Source organism: Manis pentadactyla, chromosome 7 (genome assembly GCF_030020395.1).
Source record: "Manis pentadactyla isolate mManPen7 chromosome 7, mManPen7.hap1, whole genome shotgun sequence".
Lineage (NCBI taxonomy): Eukaryota > Metazoa > Chordata > Mammalia > Pholidota > Manidae > Manis > Manis pentadactyla.
In genome coordinates this window covers 11184037-11199650 of record NC_080025.1, presented here as the reverse complement: position 1 = coordinate 11199650, position 15614 = coordinate 11184037, and the positions used below count along the sequence as shown (strand labels likewise).

Here is a 15614-nt window from a genome sequence, read left to right as displayed (position 1 = left end):
TTTAAACAGCACATTGTTATTTTTTTATGTACCCATATTCAATACCAAGGCAAATATTTATTATACAATATTTGTAACTTTCATTTACTGACCAAATAAATACCTGGTCAGGGCCACTGGAGCCCCCAGGGCCGTAATAGCCTTGTCCACTTTTACCAGTAAGTGGAACACGATTCTTGCCATATTATGGGAAGCCCAGCCCTAGTGTAACACATCCTGCTAGGAATCTAAAAGCTTTGGCGGTACACTACACCTTAAGAATGGAAAACCCTTGGGGTAAGTAAAAAACACACAGAACTCTAAGTGAGCATGTAATCAAGATAAATGCCCAATCAGGTACTCTAATGACACTGTTAAGTCACAGTCAAATAAAATTCTGTTTACTCTTCTTCTCTGTCAAAAGCAAAATATTCTTCAATCTTCCCATCCACATCATAAACCTCTTCTTCCAGGGGCGACCGTGCCGTTCCATCGGCTGCTCCTGTGGAGTCGGGGCCTGGCCGGGCAGGGGCTGAGGGAACCGCCGGGTGTATCTGCGAGCCAGAGATGCACAACCTGGGGCAAAAGCAGATTGTCTGTGAGAGCGTCTGGAACGCGGAGGATACAAGGTCTGCATGATCAGGGTGGGTCTTTAAATTATTCATGCAGTACAGAATTCCAAAGAGAAAAATCCTTGCATATTACATTATATCCTTACAAGCAACACTTAACACAGGCATCATTAGAAATGTTAAGGGGCTTCTTAAAAGCCTAAATGATCCTGAGTTTGTATCCTCTTTGCTGTAATGGAAGGACGTCATGATACAGTCCTATACGTGAGACCGGCATGGAGGGGATTTATCAGGTCTGAGAGTGAGCAAAAGAGCACAGGACAGAGCTTCACTCCTGAGCCGCGGCTACTGCCCTGGCGCTGGGGAGCTATCCGGTGAGGCAAGTTTTGATTCACACAGAGTCTTCAATACAAGAGTTTAAAAAAGCTCCCGTGATACCTGTGTTGCACACATTCATCACCATCATCATCATCATCATCATCATCATCATCATCATCAATTTAGAATGAGAAGCATCCGGTGAAAGAAATGCTCTGTACTTGCCCTTCACTGGAATCTAAACCTCCAACACGGTGGGGCCAAGGCTCATGGCTGAGACAGACTTACATAAAAAAGTATAATTAAGGTAAGATTAAAAATACTTCGCAAAAGTAACACATTGGAACGTACTCTCTAATGTTGCTGTTGTGTTCACAGGCACCAACGAAGGGTTTCTGGACTGTAGAACCAGGCTCGCTGCCCTGGAAATGTTGGAACCCTTCATCAGCTGACCGGATGAGCTGTTTTCCTAATACTCTGCAAGGTAAAAAAAAAAAAAAAAAAAAAAGCAGGAAAACAAACAAAAAAGGAAGCTACTAAAATATTTGAGGGGGAAGCGGAAAGAAGTTTCGCCATTTTAAAAGCTGGGTCCAGTCATACATTGAAGGCGTGTGTATGAAGTGAGCAGGCACCATGAGAAGCCCAGCGGCGTCACAGAGAGAGCCCAGCCTTGGAGGGGCAGGACAGCCTGTTTTCACTGATGGGAGAGATTCGAGGCGACGTGCTCAGAGCCACTGATGTCATCTGTTCACTCCTTGTCAGCAAGACACAGTAATAATAGTCATCTTGTAGGACTGGTGAGTGGCTTTGAGATGACTGTCTGTCAGAACTGGACAACCAGGGTAAAGCTGGGGACACAGAAGCCCTCCAGCAGTGCTAACTAGTATCCACGTAATGAGTAGAACCACACACATATACATACTTGGCTTATGTTCCTTGCAACCTTTTCCACCTTCCCCTCTTCCATTTTTATCTTAACTGTGGAAGACAACAGGGACAGGAGCAGGTCTGAGCCCCTGGCTTTTGGTAGGTGCACCATGCCTAGAAAAGGCAGCGTCCACATTAGTAGCTAGTGGGCAGATTATACTCTCTAAGACGAGGGCTTACGGAGAATTACTTAGTCAAGATTTTTTTTAGTTACCTAGTGAGGTCACAAGGAAATCATTATTTGTATGAGTATTCCAACTTGTTCTAGATATAATAAGGAGGAACTTCAGAGAACTGGAATGGATTTTTCTCCCAAGTAGGTTTGGCTGAGTATCTGAAGGAGGAAACCCTCCCCTTCATACCCAGTTTATATTCTCCATCTTTGATGTTAAAAGATAAATGATCTTTCCTACAGAAGGGATCTTAGGGACATGGTTAGATCATCTCTCCAATCATTCTGCAAATAAATACTCAGTCCCTCCCCTGGTCCACCCTGAGCACTGTTCTTGGTGCACAGGACAGACACGTGCTGCTCACAACCTGGTAGATGGGAGGGTAAAGGGTAATGTCTGCCACTTCTGCATTTGTTTCGCATGTAATGCCTCTCTGGGGATGAGCTAGATTTTTTTCTCACAGATTAAAATGTACTTGAGTATAGGAATGTCTCAATATTTCCTGAGACACCATTTCAAAGGACATGATTTCTCAGTAAAGGGCATGTGGTCTGGATACATATTTTGACTGGGTGATTACTTTCAGTAAAAAAAAAAAGGATTGTGTTAGGCAGGTTGGGACTGGGCAGGTCCAAAACCCATTGCGGAGAATTCCTATGAACCAGCTCCCTACCTCAGATGGAGAGATCTTCTCGTCCACTCACTGCATTCAGCCAGTAGATTCTGAGTCTGATGGCTTACTTTCCCTTCGAATAATATTTCCTCTACTTCCCAGAATAACTGCTGAACTTTCCGTGCATTGGCTCTGTCAAACTCCTAAAACAGAAGTGCACAGTTAGTAGACTAAAAGTTGTAAAAACATGGGCTTTATAATCGATGTGTACATGTTTAAGGTACATAATTTGTAGGCATGAATGTCAGATGATAAAAAGAATGTGGACTTTGCAGTCAGACATAACGATGCTCCAGTTTTTACTCTTCTAATAAATTGCATCCCATTCTGAGACTGTTTCTCTAACTGTTAAGTAGAGATAATGTCTACCTTGTGAATTATGAGATTTATTTGGCATTTTACATAGCTACAGATATAGGCAGAGGTACACATATTGACACAGACATTAATATACTTAGACACACACACACCTATATATCTATACACACACACAGACATATCCCCCTTGTAGTTGTGCATGACACACCTAAACATATCTGCAAAATACAAGCTGGTTTGTTTTTTTTCTGATGATGATACTGCTGAAGAGGAAAATTACTTTTTCAGAAAGAGCCATTCACCTTCTCTTAATCAAAGAAGAAGGGAAAACCAAAAAACAAAATATAAAAAACAAAAAAACAATCCTGTTATCCTAAGCGGTGTGGCTGTTAGGTGAGGCCAGTGTATTCATTTTCCTTGGACTGAGAAACGCCTTCAGCCTTCCTGCCTGCTCCCAGCAGTAACTCAGAACGGCGAGGCGACCTCCGGGGCAAGAGCCCGGGTTATATTTTCTTCCAGGGGGACGTGAACCTGAAATCTGACCCACAACTCCGAGTGGCGGAGTGCCTGCTTAGCTGGTACTCATCCCTGATCCAAAATGGTCGTTCAGGCTGATTTTCACAGAAGGCTACCCAGTCTTTTTTGTGTTACTTCTTCCCTCAAATTGATAACCTACGTTCTCAGATGGCAGGGCAGTTGAATTATCTCTTTTAAAATGCAAATAGGGAGAAAACTAATCATCATATTTGCCTCACAGGTGGGGACTAGGTGCCCAGGGCAGGGAAGAGGGCCTACTCCGTTTTCTCTCCAGTGCATTTCATTGCTGTTGCACATTTTAGGAATCAAAAAGAAGATGATAAACAATTTTAAATGAACAACAGTTGTAGGTTCTGGAGTAATTTGAATTCTATAAATGGAAGTCATAGACTCCCTCTGGATAATTCCATGAAAGTGAATACTAACCATCCTGGAATGTGGGCGGCCTGGAGCAGTGGTTCATAGCCCCCTTCCCTGGAGCAGACTTCTGAGGAAACCATGAGGGGTGGCAGGGTGGGCGTGGGGTCGGCGCTGTCATCACGGGTGAGGGAGCCCCGTGCCTGAGAGGCAGAGCCCACCCACCCCCAGTCCCCTGCGTGCCCCTCTCCCTCCCACCGCTTTGAGTCAAACCACCCCTGCATGGTGAGGAGTGGAGAATAGCTTTTAAAGAGAGCAAAGGGAACCAGGACACAAATAAGGAAAAAGCACCCCAAATGCCACAGTGGGGGCTCTTCCACAGCCCCTGGGGCATCTCAAAGGTTGTGCCCCGTACCCCCTATTCTCAGGGACAGAGTGCCCAGCAAAAGCTAGAGCTGTAGCAGGAAAGTTCACCCAGCTAAGGATCCCACCCACAAAGAGCACAAAAACAGGCCACAGGTCACGGCTTCCACTAGGGTCGGAAGGAGCCAGGAAAATGTCCAACTGAGAATATTAGGGAAAATCCCTGATTATGGTGATTTTTTTTTACCTTTTAATTGACCAAAATTTCTCTCTTATTCGAGTTGCTAATTGTTAGAGCCTGCCCTGAATTTCCAGCCCCAGACAGCATAGGAGAAATCACATATAACACAGTGAGGGGTGGGGAGGGAGGTGGAACCCTGACACCACCGGCAGCTAAGATCGGGGTTGGGAGATTTTGAGTGATTTTTATTTTTCCATATATTTTCTGTAGTTTTAAGTTTTTACTTGTGCCATGGAAATGTGTTTATATGTGTGTACATGTATGTGTGTGACAGGTGATGCTAGTAAAGCTGTTAAGATGTTCAAAACATAAAGCTGTTCTTCACGATAAATAGTAATCATGGGATTATCCAGAATATTCCAACACATACATCATCTCTCCAGGACCAAACAGAGCTCCTCTCAGTAGATAGGCCAGTGGTAGAACTCTGCGCCCCAGACCCAGACCGAGAGCTGTGGGCTTCTGTGGGCGCGGGGCTTCCACTTGATGTAAATGACGACACGGATTCACTGCAGAAACAAAACAAGGGACACCAATGGCATTTCCTGGGAAGAGGTTATACTAGTTACGTCATAAAATCTACTATCTCTGGGTGGACTTCTTTTTCTTTACATATATTTCTTCATTTCATAGTATTTAAAACATAGATTTAAAAACATTTATGCAGTGTAACATTTCACTAGGCTAAAAATTAAATCACTTTTTCATGTTTAGAAATTTGTGGCCCATCACTGATCCTATTTCCCACATTTGCTGGGGACATGTTTGAGTTTTGCAATCAGAGGCACTTAACAGATTCATTCTTACCAGGCATATTTATCAATGGCTTTCTGCACATTTCTTGTAAAATGCGTAGGTAAGAGATCTTTGCTTTTCACAGCAAAACTGTGCTTTCTAGATCCTTCTGACAGTCCTCTTCTGAAAAATAAAATGAAATATGAGAAGTAACTCAAAAGTAATAATATAATTCTATTCATTAAGACTTTTAAAATTTCCTTTTGTATAAAGTTGCCCCTCTCCTCCTGCCATATCCCCTTAAACACACACGTGTGCATGCACACACGCACACACACACACATCTTTAAGAAACTAAGGCTCAAGACCTTACCATTTTTAGTTTTATTAGAATCAAGGTTGCCATTAACCTACATGCACATTTATGTAAACTGGGAAAAAACAGCTTTTTGTGATTGAGCCTGACTGGTAAAAGTTGCCTGAAACTCTGGGCTGGCTCAGCCTCTCTCCAAGACATAAGACTGGCCAAGTGAAACGTACACTGGAATTCAGGTTCCACATGTCCCTTGACCCAGCGTCCTGTGCTTGCAAAAGCCAAGCAGCCCTCCAGGAAAATACAGATAATTTTGATAATTCCATATTAATTCTGAATATATATCAAGTTTTTTTGAATCACTAAACACATAAATGATTGAAACAAAAAATAACACACTTTAGTTTGGTATTGTTGTCTGGGATGGCTGTGATGTGTAGCGTTTTAAAACGTTGACATTAATGGATAACTAAGAAAAGATGTGTGAATTTTAAGTCAGGTATTAAACCTGTCTGGAGTAGCTCAGTGTTAATAATTAAAATGCCCTTCCAGCGAACCTCTTAAAACACGGATTTTCCCTCTAGTCAAAATATCTTCATAACATTACACAGTAACCAACTTCTTCTATAGAAATCACGTTTCTCCATATAAGTAACTTATATTTCATATTAACTTAAAATACGGTACTGATTCAGGGAAAAGAGTCATCTTTCAATAGTCTTAACATTCATTAAAAAAAAAGTTCCATTTTTGCTTTCCATTAAAATGGTAGCTAATTTTCAGAAGTCATATTTCTGAATGTAAATGGAGTTTTTAAGTATTAATGTAAGAGAATAAACTAATGAAAGTTATGTAGCTCTAGTGTTCTTATAACCAAGGGAATTTTAAAAACAATTACTATAAACAGAGGTTAGCGAGAACCTTTGCCTTCCATACATACGTATTGTACAAGAAAAGAATGGAATTATATGATTCTTTCACCCTCTCCTTATGGTCATATGTCCTCAGTACAGCCAAGCAGTTCTGAGGATAAAGGTGTTCAAGAAAGGGTCAGAGAAAATCATGCAGGACAAACTTTTATGCTGAGTTTATAAACTGCTTTACCTTTAGCTCTGTTCCATCAATTATTTATCATTTTCATGTGAACCAATTACTCTTTAGACAAAAATACAACATAGAAGAAGCAATCAATTAGAAGTTGCATCAAAACTCTGCTTTGAATATTCAGAAATATATACCAGAATATGAATTAATTTGCTTCTTATTGAGAAACAATTTTTTAACCACAGGATAGCAAACTATGTAAGATCTTGTAGCAGATGTGGATTCAAAGTGTGGATTTGAATCCGGCCCTGCCAGGGACAGGCAGTGGGTTAATAAGCAAGTTACTTCTCCAAACCCAGACCTGATACACACATCTGCAACACCGCGATGATACTGTCAGCTTTTTTGTACAGTTGTGAGATTTTAAAGCATCTGCATAATAGGTGCTGGATAAATCAGGCTGCTCCTTACATTGTGATGATCCTGACACTTAATTTTTTGTTTCCGTAGCACCTAAAATAATGCCTATCACAAAGAGATGCTCTGTTTGTTCAAAAAGCCAGTGGGCAAAGAGATCATATTAGTGACTCAAAGAACTTGTTTTTGAACTGTAGTTACTCTCCATGTTCATGGTTAATACAAAAAGGATGACACTGTGACCAGGCACGAAAATATTCTTTAGGTTCAAGACATTTCTGGAAAATGTTTTATCCTTTATAAGAAAACTCCTTGCTCTTTGAGTAGCTGATATCCCCCCAAATGGACTTTCACAATCGAATAGTTCTTGCTTCTGGCTCTTCCTCTGTCTTTTGTGCAACTTGAAAATTAAATTCACTCATCAGACGCACGCCGGTTTGTTCGTTTTGTCTCCATGAACAATAATTTCTTCCTCCAGAAAATTAATCCTTTTTCTGAGCGAGGAGGAGGGAGTCTTTTCAAGCTAAGAAGGAAATTATTTACCCAAACGGGAAGAACTAACTCCCTCCTCACCGCACACCACACCCTTTGGAGGCCAGCACTCCCAGCGGGGCTGAGGCCAGACGCTCCCAGACGGGAGAGGAGGGGTGCCCCAAAATGGGCACCTTCAAACGCGGTCTACTCCCACACCGCTTCTCCAGCGTCTTTCTCCTCTGCCCTTCCCACCCCATCTCCTGCAAAGTCTCTCTAGTTCAGGGAAACTTCTTGAACTTCGAGTAACATACTTTTGACCCGCAGAGTTCAGAAGAATTCTGAATAGGAATTCGAGCCCGTAACTCAGTGAAGGCCAGAGGCCAGGAAGAAGAAAGGGGTGGAGTGGGGCCATCTGACCTGCACCTCTCCACAGGGACCCCGACTTGTGAACATGGTGAACTAAAAGCAGAATCTCTTGTGCCCCCCCTTTTCCTTAATGTTTTGAGTATTTGTTTTCCCTGTCTTCTAGCCATGCACTGTAGCGTTATTTCCTGCATAACATTGAACATTTTCAGTTCCCATAAACTGTTAACCCCTGTCTAATCCATACAGTCTAAGGAAGTGCACACAGCTTCCAGATGTGTCCTATAAATAGCTTAAAACTTGAAAGTAGTGGAATGTCAATTAAGCTTTTATTACATAATACATAGACATGTAACAACTTTACACTTAGTTCCCATCTTCACTTCTTAAATTTTAGAGATAATAAAACACTGCTAGTCATACATTTAAGGCTTTTCATGTGGCCAGAGGACCTAGGTTTTAGAGTCGGGTTTAGCGCAGCCACTTAACTGTTTTGCACTAATTCGTTGGTACATCAAAGTTAAGGCTGAGTCCCAGTTTCCACTGTCACTCCACTCCAGTTGTCAAGTAAAATGCCTCAATTATCTGCTTCCACTTTTTAAAAGGGGCCTCTCCATAGCCCAGAAACCTGTGCCACTTTGCCCTGTAGACATTCAGTCATTAAACCAGTGACTGCAGCTTTCAAATTTTGTATTTCTGCTTAACAGGACTGTCAAGTAAGCACTCCGCATGGGCTGAAATGCGGGACGGTTTCTGGGTGCACGGGCCCCCCGAGGCTGTCCCTGCCTCGCAGCACCCTCGGGATTGGCGCGGAGAAGTCTCGAACGCCAGACGCTTCTCGGAGCAAGAGATCAAGTTGGCCCGGGAAGGCCGATGGCGGCAGGGAAATGGACAACGGACAGGGCGGTGCAGGAGGAGAAATCACGCGCTCGGCACGGAGACGTGACACGGCCCCGAGCCCATGCCCCCTCCTCCCGGGTGCGGACTTACCCAACGACAGCCAGCCCCAGGCCTGCGCGCGCGTCCCCCGGGCCGGGCCCCGCGCCCCGAGGCCCGGGCGCGGCCAGGCGCCGACCCGCCGCTCGCCCCCGCGCCCCCGGGGCCGGAGCTCCCCGCCTGCCCAGCCCTGCGCCCTGGAACCGCAGGGCTCGAGCGGCGCGGTTGGGGGCGCTGCGGGCCGGGGGTGCGCCGCCCCCTCCACCAGAGCCCGGCCCGCGCGCCCCGCCGCCGGCTCCCCGCTCTCCCGGGAGTGCGCCCTCCGGGTCCGCGCGCGTCGGCATCAGTGAGCCTCCCCACCCCGGGGCCCTCTGCTCCTTGTCAGCCTTCCCCGCCCGCCTGGGCAGGAGGGCCTGTCAGGAGCAGCAGGCCCCCCCTCTCTATCCCTGCTGGCGGGGAGGGGGCAGGGAGAGTGACGTTTAAAAAAAAAGGGAAGTCTCATCACACCTCATAGATGCAAGGTGCTAATCTGATTTACTGGGGCTCCAATTCTAATTATGCACCAAAGATTGGTTTCCTTTCATGCCCTTCCTCTCCACGTGCGCGGATGCTGTATCTCGGACAGGCCAGCACCTTCCTACAGAGCGGAGAGCACACCTGCGTTTGGGCGTATTTAACATGCGCTTGTTTTCAGTCTTGGAATCACACGACAGAACCAGGACCAGAGTTCTCCGTGTTCCGAGAGGGCAAAATTACCAAACCACCATTTCCATAAACTGAAAGAAACAGGGGTGGGTGAGCTGAAGTAAAATATATTCAAAGCAAGGTGTCAGAGGGTGGACACATATGGCATGACTTAACCCACTACAAAATGTTTAATCATTGCAATGAATAGAGTGGATGCTGGGACACTTTGCAGTGCACCACCCTGCATATCCGGACATTCTCCTTTGAGAGCTGAGACCTTCTAAGTCTGAACAGGTAGGTACACAGAGGCCCGCTATTCCTCCCATTCAGTATCCTGCATTTACAGAGGTAAACCTTGCCTATTTATTAGTGAAAAATCCAGTTTATCTTGAATCTGACTTTTAATTTACAACAAAAGATAAGAAACCACTACCAATCACAAACTAATCCATTTCTTCACTAAGAATACTAGGATCCGCACCATGTTTTACAAATCATCAGTTTTAAAGTGATAAGTGTCTATAAATTCTAAAATAAGATTTAAAACCCTGCTACATTATTTATATACATATATACATATATGTGCATGTGTGTGTGTGTATGAGTGCATATACATTTGACCCTTGAACGATACCGATGTTGGGGGTGCTAACTACTGCAAAGTTGAAAATCTGTGTATAATTTTTGACCCCCCAAACATAACTATTAATAGTCTGCTGTTGACCAGAAGCTGGAGAACACAATTAACACAAATTTTGTATGTCATGTGTCTTATAAACTGTATTCTTATAATGAAGTAAGCTAGAGAAAAGAAAATGTTTTTTCAAATTGTCTCAAATCTCTAAAACTTTTTCCAATATATTTATTGGGAAAAAATCTGCATACCCGGGCAGTTGAAATCCATATTGTTCAATGGTTAACTGTACAGATTTTAGATATTCATTCACAGGTACACATATATGTGCACCTCTATATCTCAGGGAAACTGATGGTATCTGAAGTAAACACATACCTGCTAGTGCTATTGATATGTAAAGGGGGACATGACAGGGAAAGAAAAGAAAGGAGAACATTGTGATCCAAACCTATACTAGCTGCTTTATATATATTACTTTATTTTGTTTCATTTTTTTAAACACCCATGCTAGGAAGATATTTTATACAATTTTAGTGATGAAAATTTTGAAGGCAGAAATCTTAATATATTCAAGGTCACTTAACTAGGATGTGGCATGCATATATGTATCCCAGGTATCTACTGCGTGACAAACCACCCGCTGACCCCAGATGACACGTCCCAACAGAGAGGGCTGGGGACAGAGCACATGAGATCCAAGTAGGCCCGTGTGTCCAGTCCCTTGATTAGGACCCACTTTTGCTCCCTGGCTTCTTCCTAACTCTGCTTTGCCTTCTGAGCTCTTGCTTCCAACCTCTCAGTGATCCTCAGGAGGAAGAAATGGCCCAGGTTTGCAAGTTAGTGGGTGGGATCCCAGCCTGAGTCCCTTCTAGTCCAAGCAATATAATTATCTTACAAAATTTGTACTTGGAATGTTATCAGAACTCATTCCATTAACCATAAGCCACACTGACCTTTCTTTCTGGAGCAGGTTGTTGCAGACATGCTGTTTACATTCTAATGAGGGCCCAGGGAACAATAATGATCACAGTAATAAAATAGGAGCCCTCAACTTCTAAAATAAGGGTATTAGGCTCTGCCTGACCGTATTACGGGAACTTCATTATGATGAAAAGAAACTGTATGTTATCACCCTCTGATAATCTAATAGTAATATGAAAATATACCAAAAAATATATATTTTTAGGTAACTTGAAGTATTTCAAATTCTGGTTCTGCCTAGTTCTAGCCCGGCAGGCCTGGGCAAAATACAACTACTGGGCTTCCTTTGGGGAACAAGGGATCGCATGCAATACTCGCAAGAAGCCACTAGATGGCAATCTTACACAAAATTTTTCCATTGCTATTTCAGACATAAAATAGTATCTGAAATTGAATATAAGAACCCACTGAGTTAAGAGGCTATTTTATAATGATAATGTCACTCACACCGTCTAAAATGGGCCCTTTTCAAATTCTGCTTTTGCCTTGCTCTAGCACGGTGATCCTGAGAAAAATACAACTACTTACAGGGCTCACTTTAGGACTGAAATGGACACATGCAATACTGCCAATAAGCCACAAGATGGCAGTCTTTTACACAAAATACTTCCCATGCCATTCAGACATGTATGGCCTTTATATGGCCTTTATTATGTTGAGATACTTGCCCTCTATACCCATTTTGTTTAGAGTTTTTGTCATAAATGGATGTTAATTTTATGAAATGCTTTTTCAGCATCTATGGAGATAATCATGTGGTTTTTGTCCTTTCTGTTGATGTGGTGGATGATGTTGATGGATTTTCTAATATTGTACCACCCTTGCATCCCTGGAATAAATCCTACTTGATCATGTGTATGATGCTCTTGATGTATTTTTGAATTCAGTTTGCTAATATTCTGTAGAACAGCATCTAAAATTGAATTTAAGGTGTCACAGAAGTTAGGATTTTGTAATAGTAAGTGGCTTACACTGTCTAAAAACGGATGCTTATCAAATCTGCCTCTGCTTAGCTCTAGCTGGATAACCCTGAGAAAAATACAACTACTTACTGGGCTCACTTTGGGACTGAAGCGATGGAATGCAATACTGCCAAAAAGCCACCAGATGTCAATCTTTTACACAGTATTTTCCATGCCATTCGGACATAGAAGAAACACTACCTAAAATTAAATTGTCATTCAAGTTAAGATGCTATTTTATAATAATAATGTGCCTTACAATGTCTAAACATGGACCCTTTTCAAATTCTGTCTCTTTCAAGCTTTTGTGAGGTGACCATAAGAAAAAATATGACTCCTTACTGGGCTCACTTTGGGACTTAAGTGATCCCATGCAATAGGCCAAAAAGCCACTAGGTGGCAATCTTTTACACAATGTTTTCCATGCCATTCAGACATACATGAAACTATATAAAAATTAACATCATTGAAGTTAAAATACTATTTTATAGTAATAATGTGGCTCACACTGTGTAAAATGAACCCTTTCCAAATCCTGCCTCTGCATAGCTCTAGCTGGGCCATGCTGAGAAAAATACAGCTACTTACAGGGCTCACTTTGGGACTGAAGCCATCACATGCAATACTGCCAAGAAGCCACAAGATGGCAATATTTTACAATATTTTCCATGCCATTCAGACACAGAACAGTCTATGAAATTGAATATGTCACTGAGTTAAGATGCTGTTTTATAACAGTGTGACTCATGCTGTCTAAAATGGACCTTTTAAAAAATTCTCCCTCTGCCTAGCTCTAGCCAGGTGACCCTGAGAAAAATACAACTATTTACAGGGCTCACTTAGGGACTGAAGCAATCGCATGCAGTACTGTGAAGAAGCCACCAGGTGGCAATCTTTTACACAATATTTTCCATGCCATTCAGACAGAAGAAACACTATATAAAATTGAAATTAAGATATCACTGATGTTCAGAGAAATGCAAATTAAAACCACAATGAGATATCACCTCACACCAGTAAGGATCACCATCATCAAAAAGACAAACAACAACAAATGTTGGCGAGGTTGTGGAGAAAGGGGAACCCTCCTACACTGCTGGTGGGAATGCAAATTAGTTCAACCATTGTGGAAAGCAGTATGGAGGTTCCTCAAAAAGCTCAAAATAAAAATACCACTTGGCCCAGGAATTCCACTTCTAGGAATTTACCCTAAGAATGCAGCACTCCAGATTGAAAAAGATGCACCCCTATGTTTATCGCTTCACTATTTACAATAGCCAAGATATGGAAACAACCTAAATGTCTATCAGTAGATGAATGGATAAAGAAGATGTGGTACATATACACAATGGAATATTACTCAGCCATAAGAAAAAAACAGATCCTACCATTCGCAACAACATGGATGGAGCTAGAGGGTATTATGCTCAGTGAAATAAGCCAGGCGGAGAAAGACAAGTACCAAATGATTTCACCCATATGTGAAGTATAAGAACAAAGGAAAACTGAAGGAACAAAACAGCAGCAGAATCACAGAACTCAAGAATGGACTAATAGTTACCAAAGGGAAAGGGAGTGGGGAGGATGGGAGGGAAGGGAGGGATAAGGGTGGGGAAAAAGAAAGAGAGCATTACGATTAGCATGTATAGTGCGTGGGAGGTACGGGGAGGGCTGTGCAACACAGAGAAGACAAGTAGTGATTTTACAGCATCTTACTACGCAGATGGACAGTGACTGTGAAGTGGTATGTGGGGGGGACTTGGTGAAGGGGGGAGCCTAGTAAACATAATGTTCTTTGTGTAATTGTAGATTAATGATACCAAAAAAAAAAGGAATCACTGATGTTAAGATGCTACTTTATAACAGTAATATGGCTCACACTAAAACTGAAAACTTTTCAAATTTGGCCTCTGTGTGGCTCCAGCTGGGTGACCCTTAGAAAAGTAACACCTCTTACTGGGTTCACTTTGGGACTGAAGTGATCACATGCAATACTACCAAGCAGCCACTAAGGGGCAATCTTCTACACAAAATACTTTCCATGCCATTCAGTCATAGATTAAATAGTTTCTAAAATTGAATTCAAGATGTAACGGAAGTTAAGATGTTATTTTGTAATAATATTGTGGCTCACACTACCTAAAAATGAACCCTTCCCATATTCTGCCTCTGCCAAGCCTAGCTGGGCAACCCTGAGAAAAAACACCCTTACTGGGCTCACTTTGGGATTAAAGTGATTGCATGCAATAATGCCAGAAAGCCACTAGATGGCAATAGTTTCCATGCCATTCAGACATAGAAGAAGCAGTATCTAAAACTGAATTTAAGATGTCACTGAAGATGCTATTTTATAATATAATGAGGCTCACACTATCTAAAAATGGACACTTTCAAATTCTGCCTCTGCCTAGCTCTAGTCTGGCCAGCCTGAGAAAATTACAACTACTTACTGGGGTTATTTTGAAACTGAAGAGATTGCATGCAATACTGCCAAGGAACCACCAGGTGGCTATTTTTTACACAATATTTTCCATGCCATTCAGACAGAGAAGAAACACTATCTAAAATTTAATTTATCACTAAAGTTAAGATACTATTTTATAATAATAATGTGGCTCACAGTATCTAAAATGAACCCTTTTCAAATTTGGCCTCTGCCTAGCTCCAGCTGGGCAGCCCTTAGAAAAATAACCCCCTTTACTGGGTCCACTTTGGGACTGAAGCGACCACATGCAATACTGCCAAGGAGCCACTAGATGGCAATCTTTTACACAATATTTTCCATGCCATTCAGACATAATAGAAAGAGTACCTAAAATTGAATTTGAGATATCACTGAAGTTAAGATGCTATTTTATAATAATAATGTGCATTACACTGTCTAAATGGAACCTTTTCAAATTTTTCCTCTACCTTCCTCTAGCTGGGCCATCCTGAGAAAATACAACTATTTATTGGACTCACTTTGGACTGAAACATTTGCATGCAATACTTCAAAGCCACTAGATGGCAGTCTTTTACACACAATATTTTCCATGCCATTCAGACACAGAATAGTCTCTGAAATTGAATATGTCACTGAGTTAAGATGCTATTTTATAATACCAATGGGGCTCACACTAAAAATGAACCCTTTTCAAATTCTGCCTCTGCCTAGCTCCAGCTGGGGAACTGTGAGAAAAATACGGCTACTTAACTGGGCTCACTGAAGCAGTCACTAGCTAGCAATACTGCCAAGAAGCCACTAGATGGCAATATTTTACACAATATTTTCCATGCCATTCAGACATAGATATAACAGTATTCAAAACAGAATTTAAGATGTCACTGAAGTGAAGATGCTATTTCATAATAACAACGTGCATTAAACTGTCTGAAATGGACCCTTTCCAAATTCTGCCTCTGCCTTGCTGTATGTAGCTGGGCCACCCTGAGAAAAATACTACTACTAAACTAGGCTCACTTTAGGACTGAAGCGATCACATGCAATACTGCCACGAAGCCACTAGGTGGCAATCTTTTACACACTTTTCCATGGCATTCAGGCATAAAAGAAACAGTATCTGGAATTGAATTTAAATTGTCATTGAAGTTAAGATAGTATTGG

General features: G+C 42.1%; 1 protein-coding gene across 3 annotated transcripts in view; it reads right to left on the bottom strand.

Moving 5' to 3' along the window:
- Positions 1-15614, bottom strand: part of FAM149A (family with sequence similarity 149 member A) — a 45147-nt gene that overhangs the window by 17229 nt on the left and 12304 nt on the right. For 2 of the 3 annotated variants that reach the window (XM_036894137.2, XM_036894140.2), the window contains exons 2-6: positions 5266-5376; positions 4829-4967; positions 2643-2785; positions 1221-1346; positions 385-555 (exon numbers count right to left, since the gene is read on the bottom strand). In XM_036894137.2, the coding sequence (XP_036750032.2) occupies positions 385-555; positions 1221-1346; positions 2643-2785; positions 4829-4967; positions 5266-5376 (690 nt within the window). Of the gene's footprint in view, positions 1-384; positions 556-1220; positions 1347-2642; positions 2786-4828; positions 4968-5265; positions 5377-8794; positions 9956-15614 lie in introns of those variants that run through there. The other variant, XM_036894138.2, reaches the window with a different exon arrangement.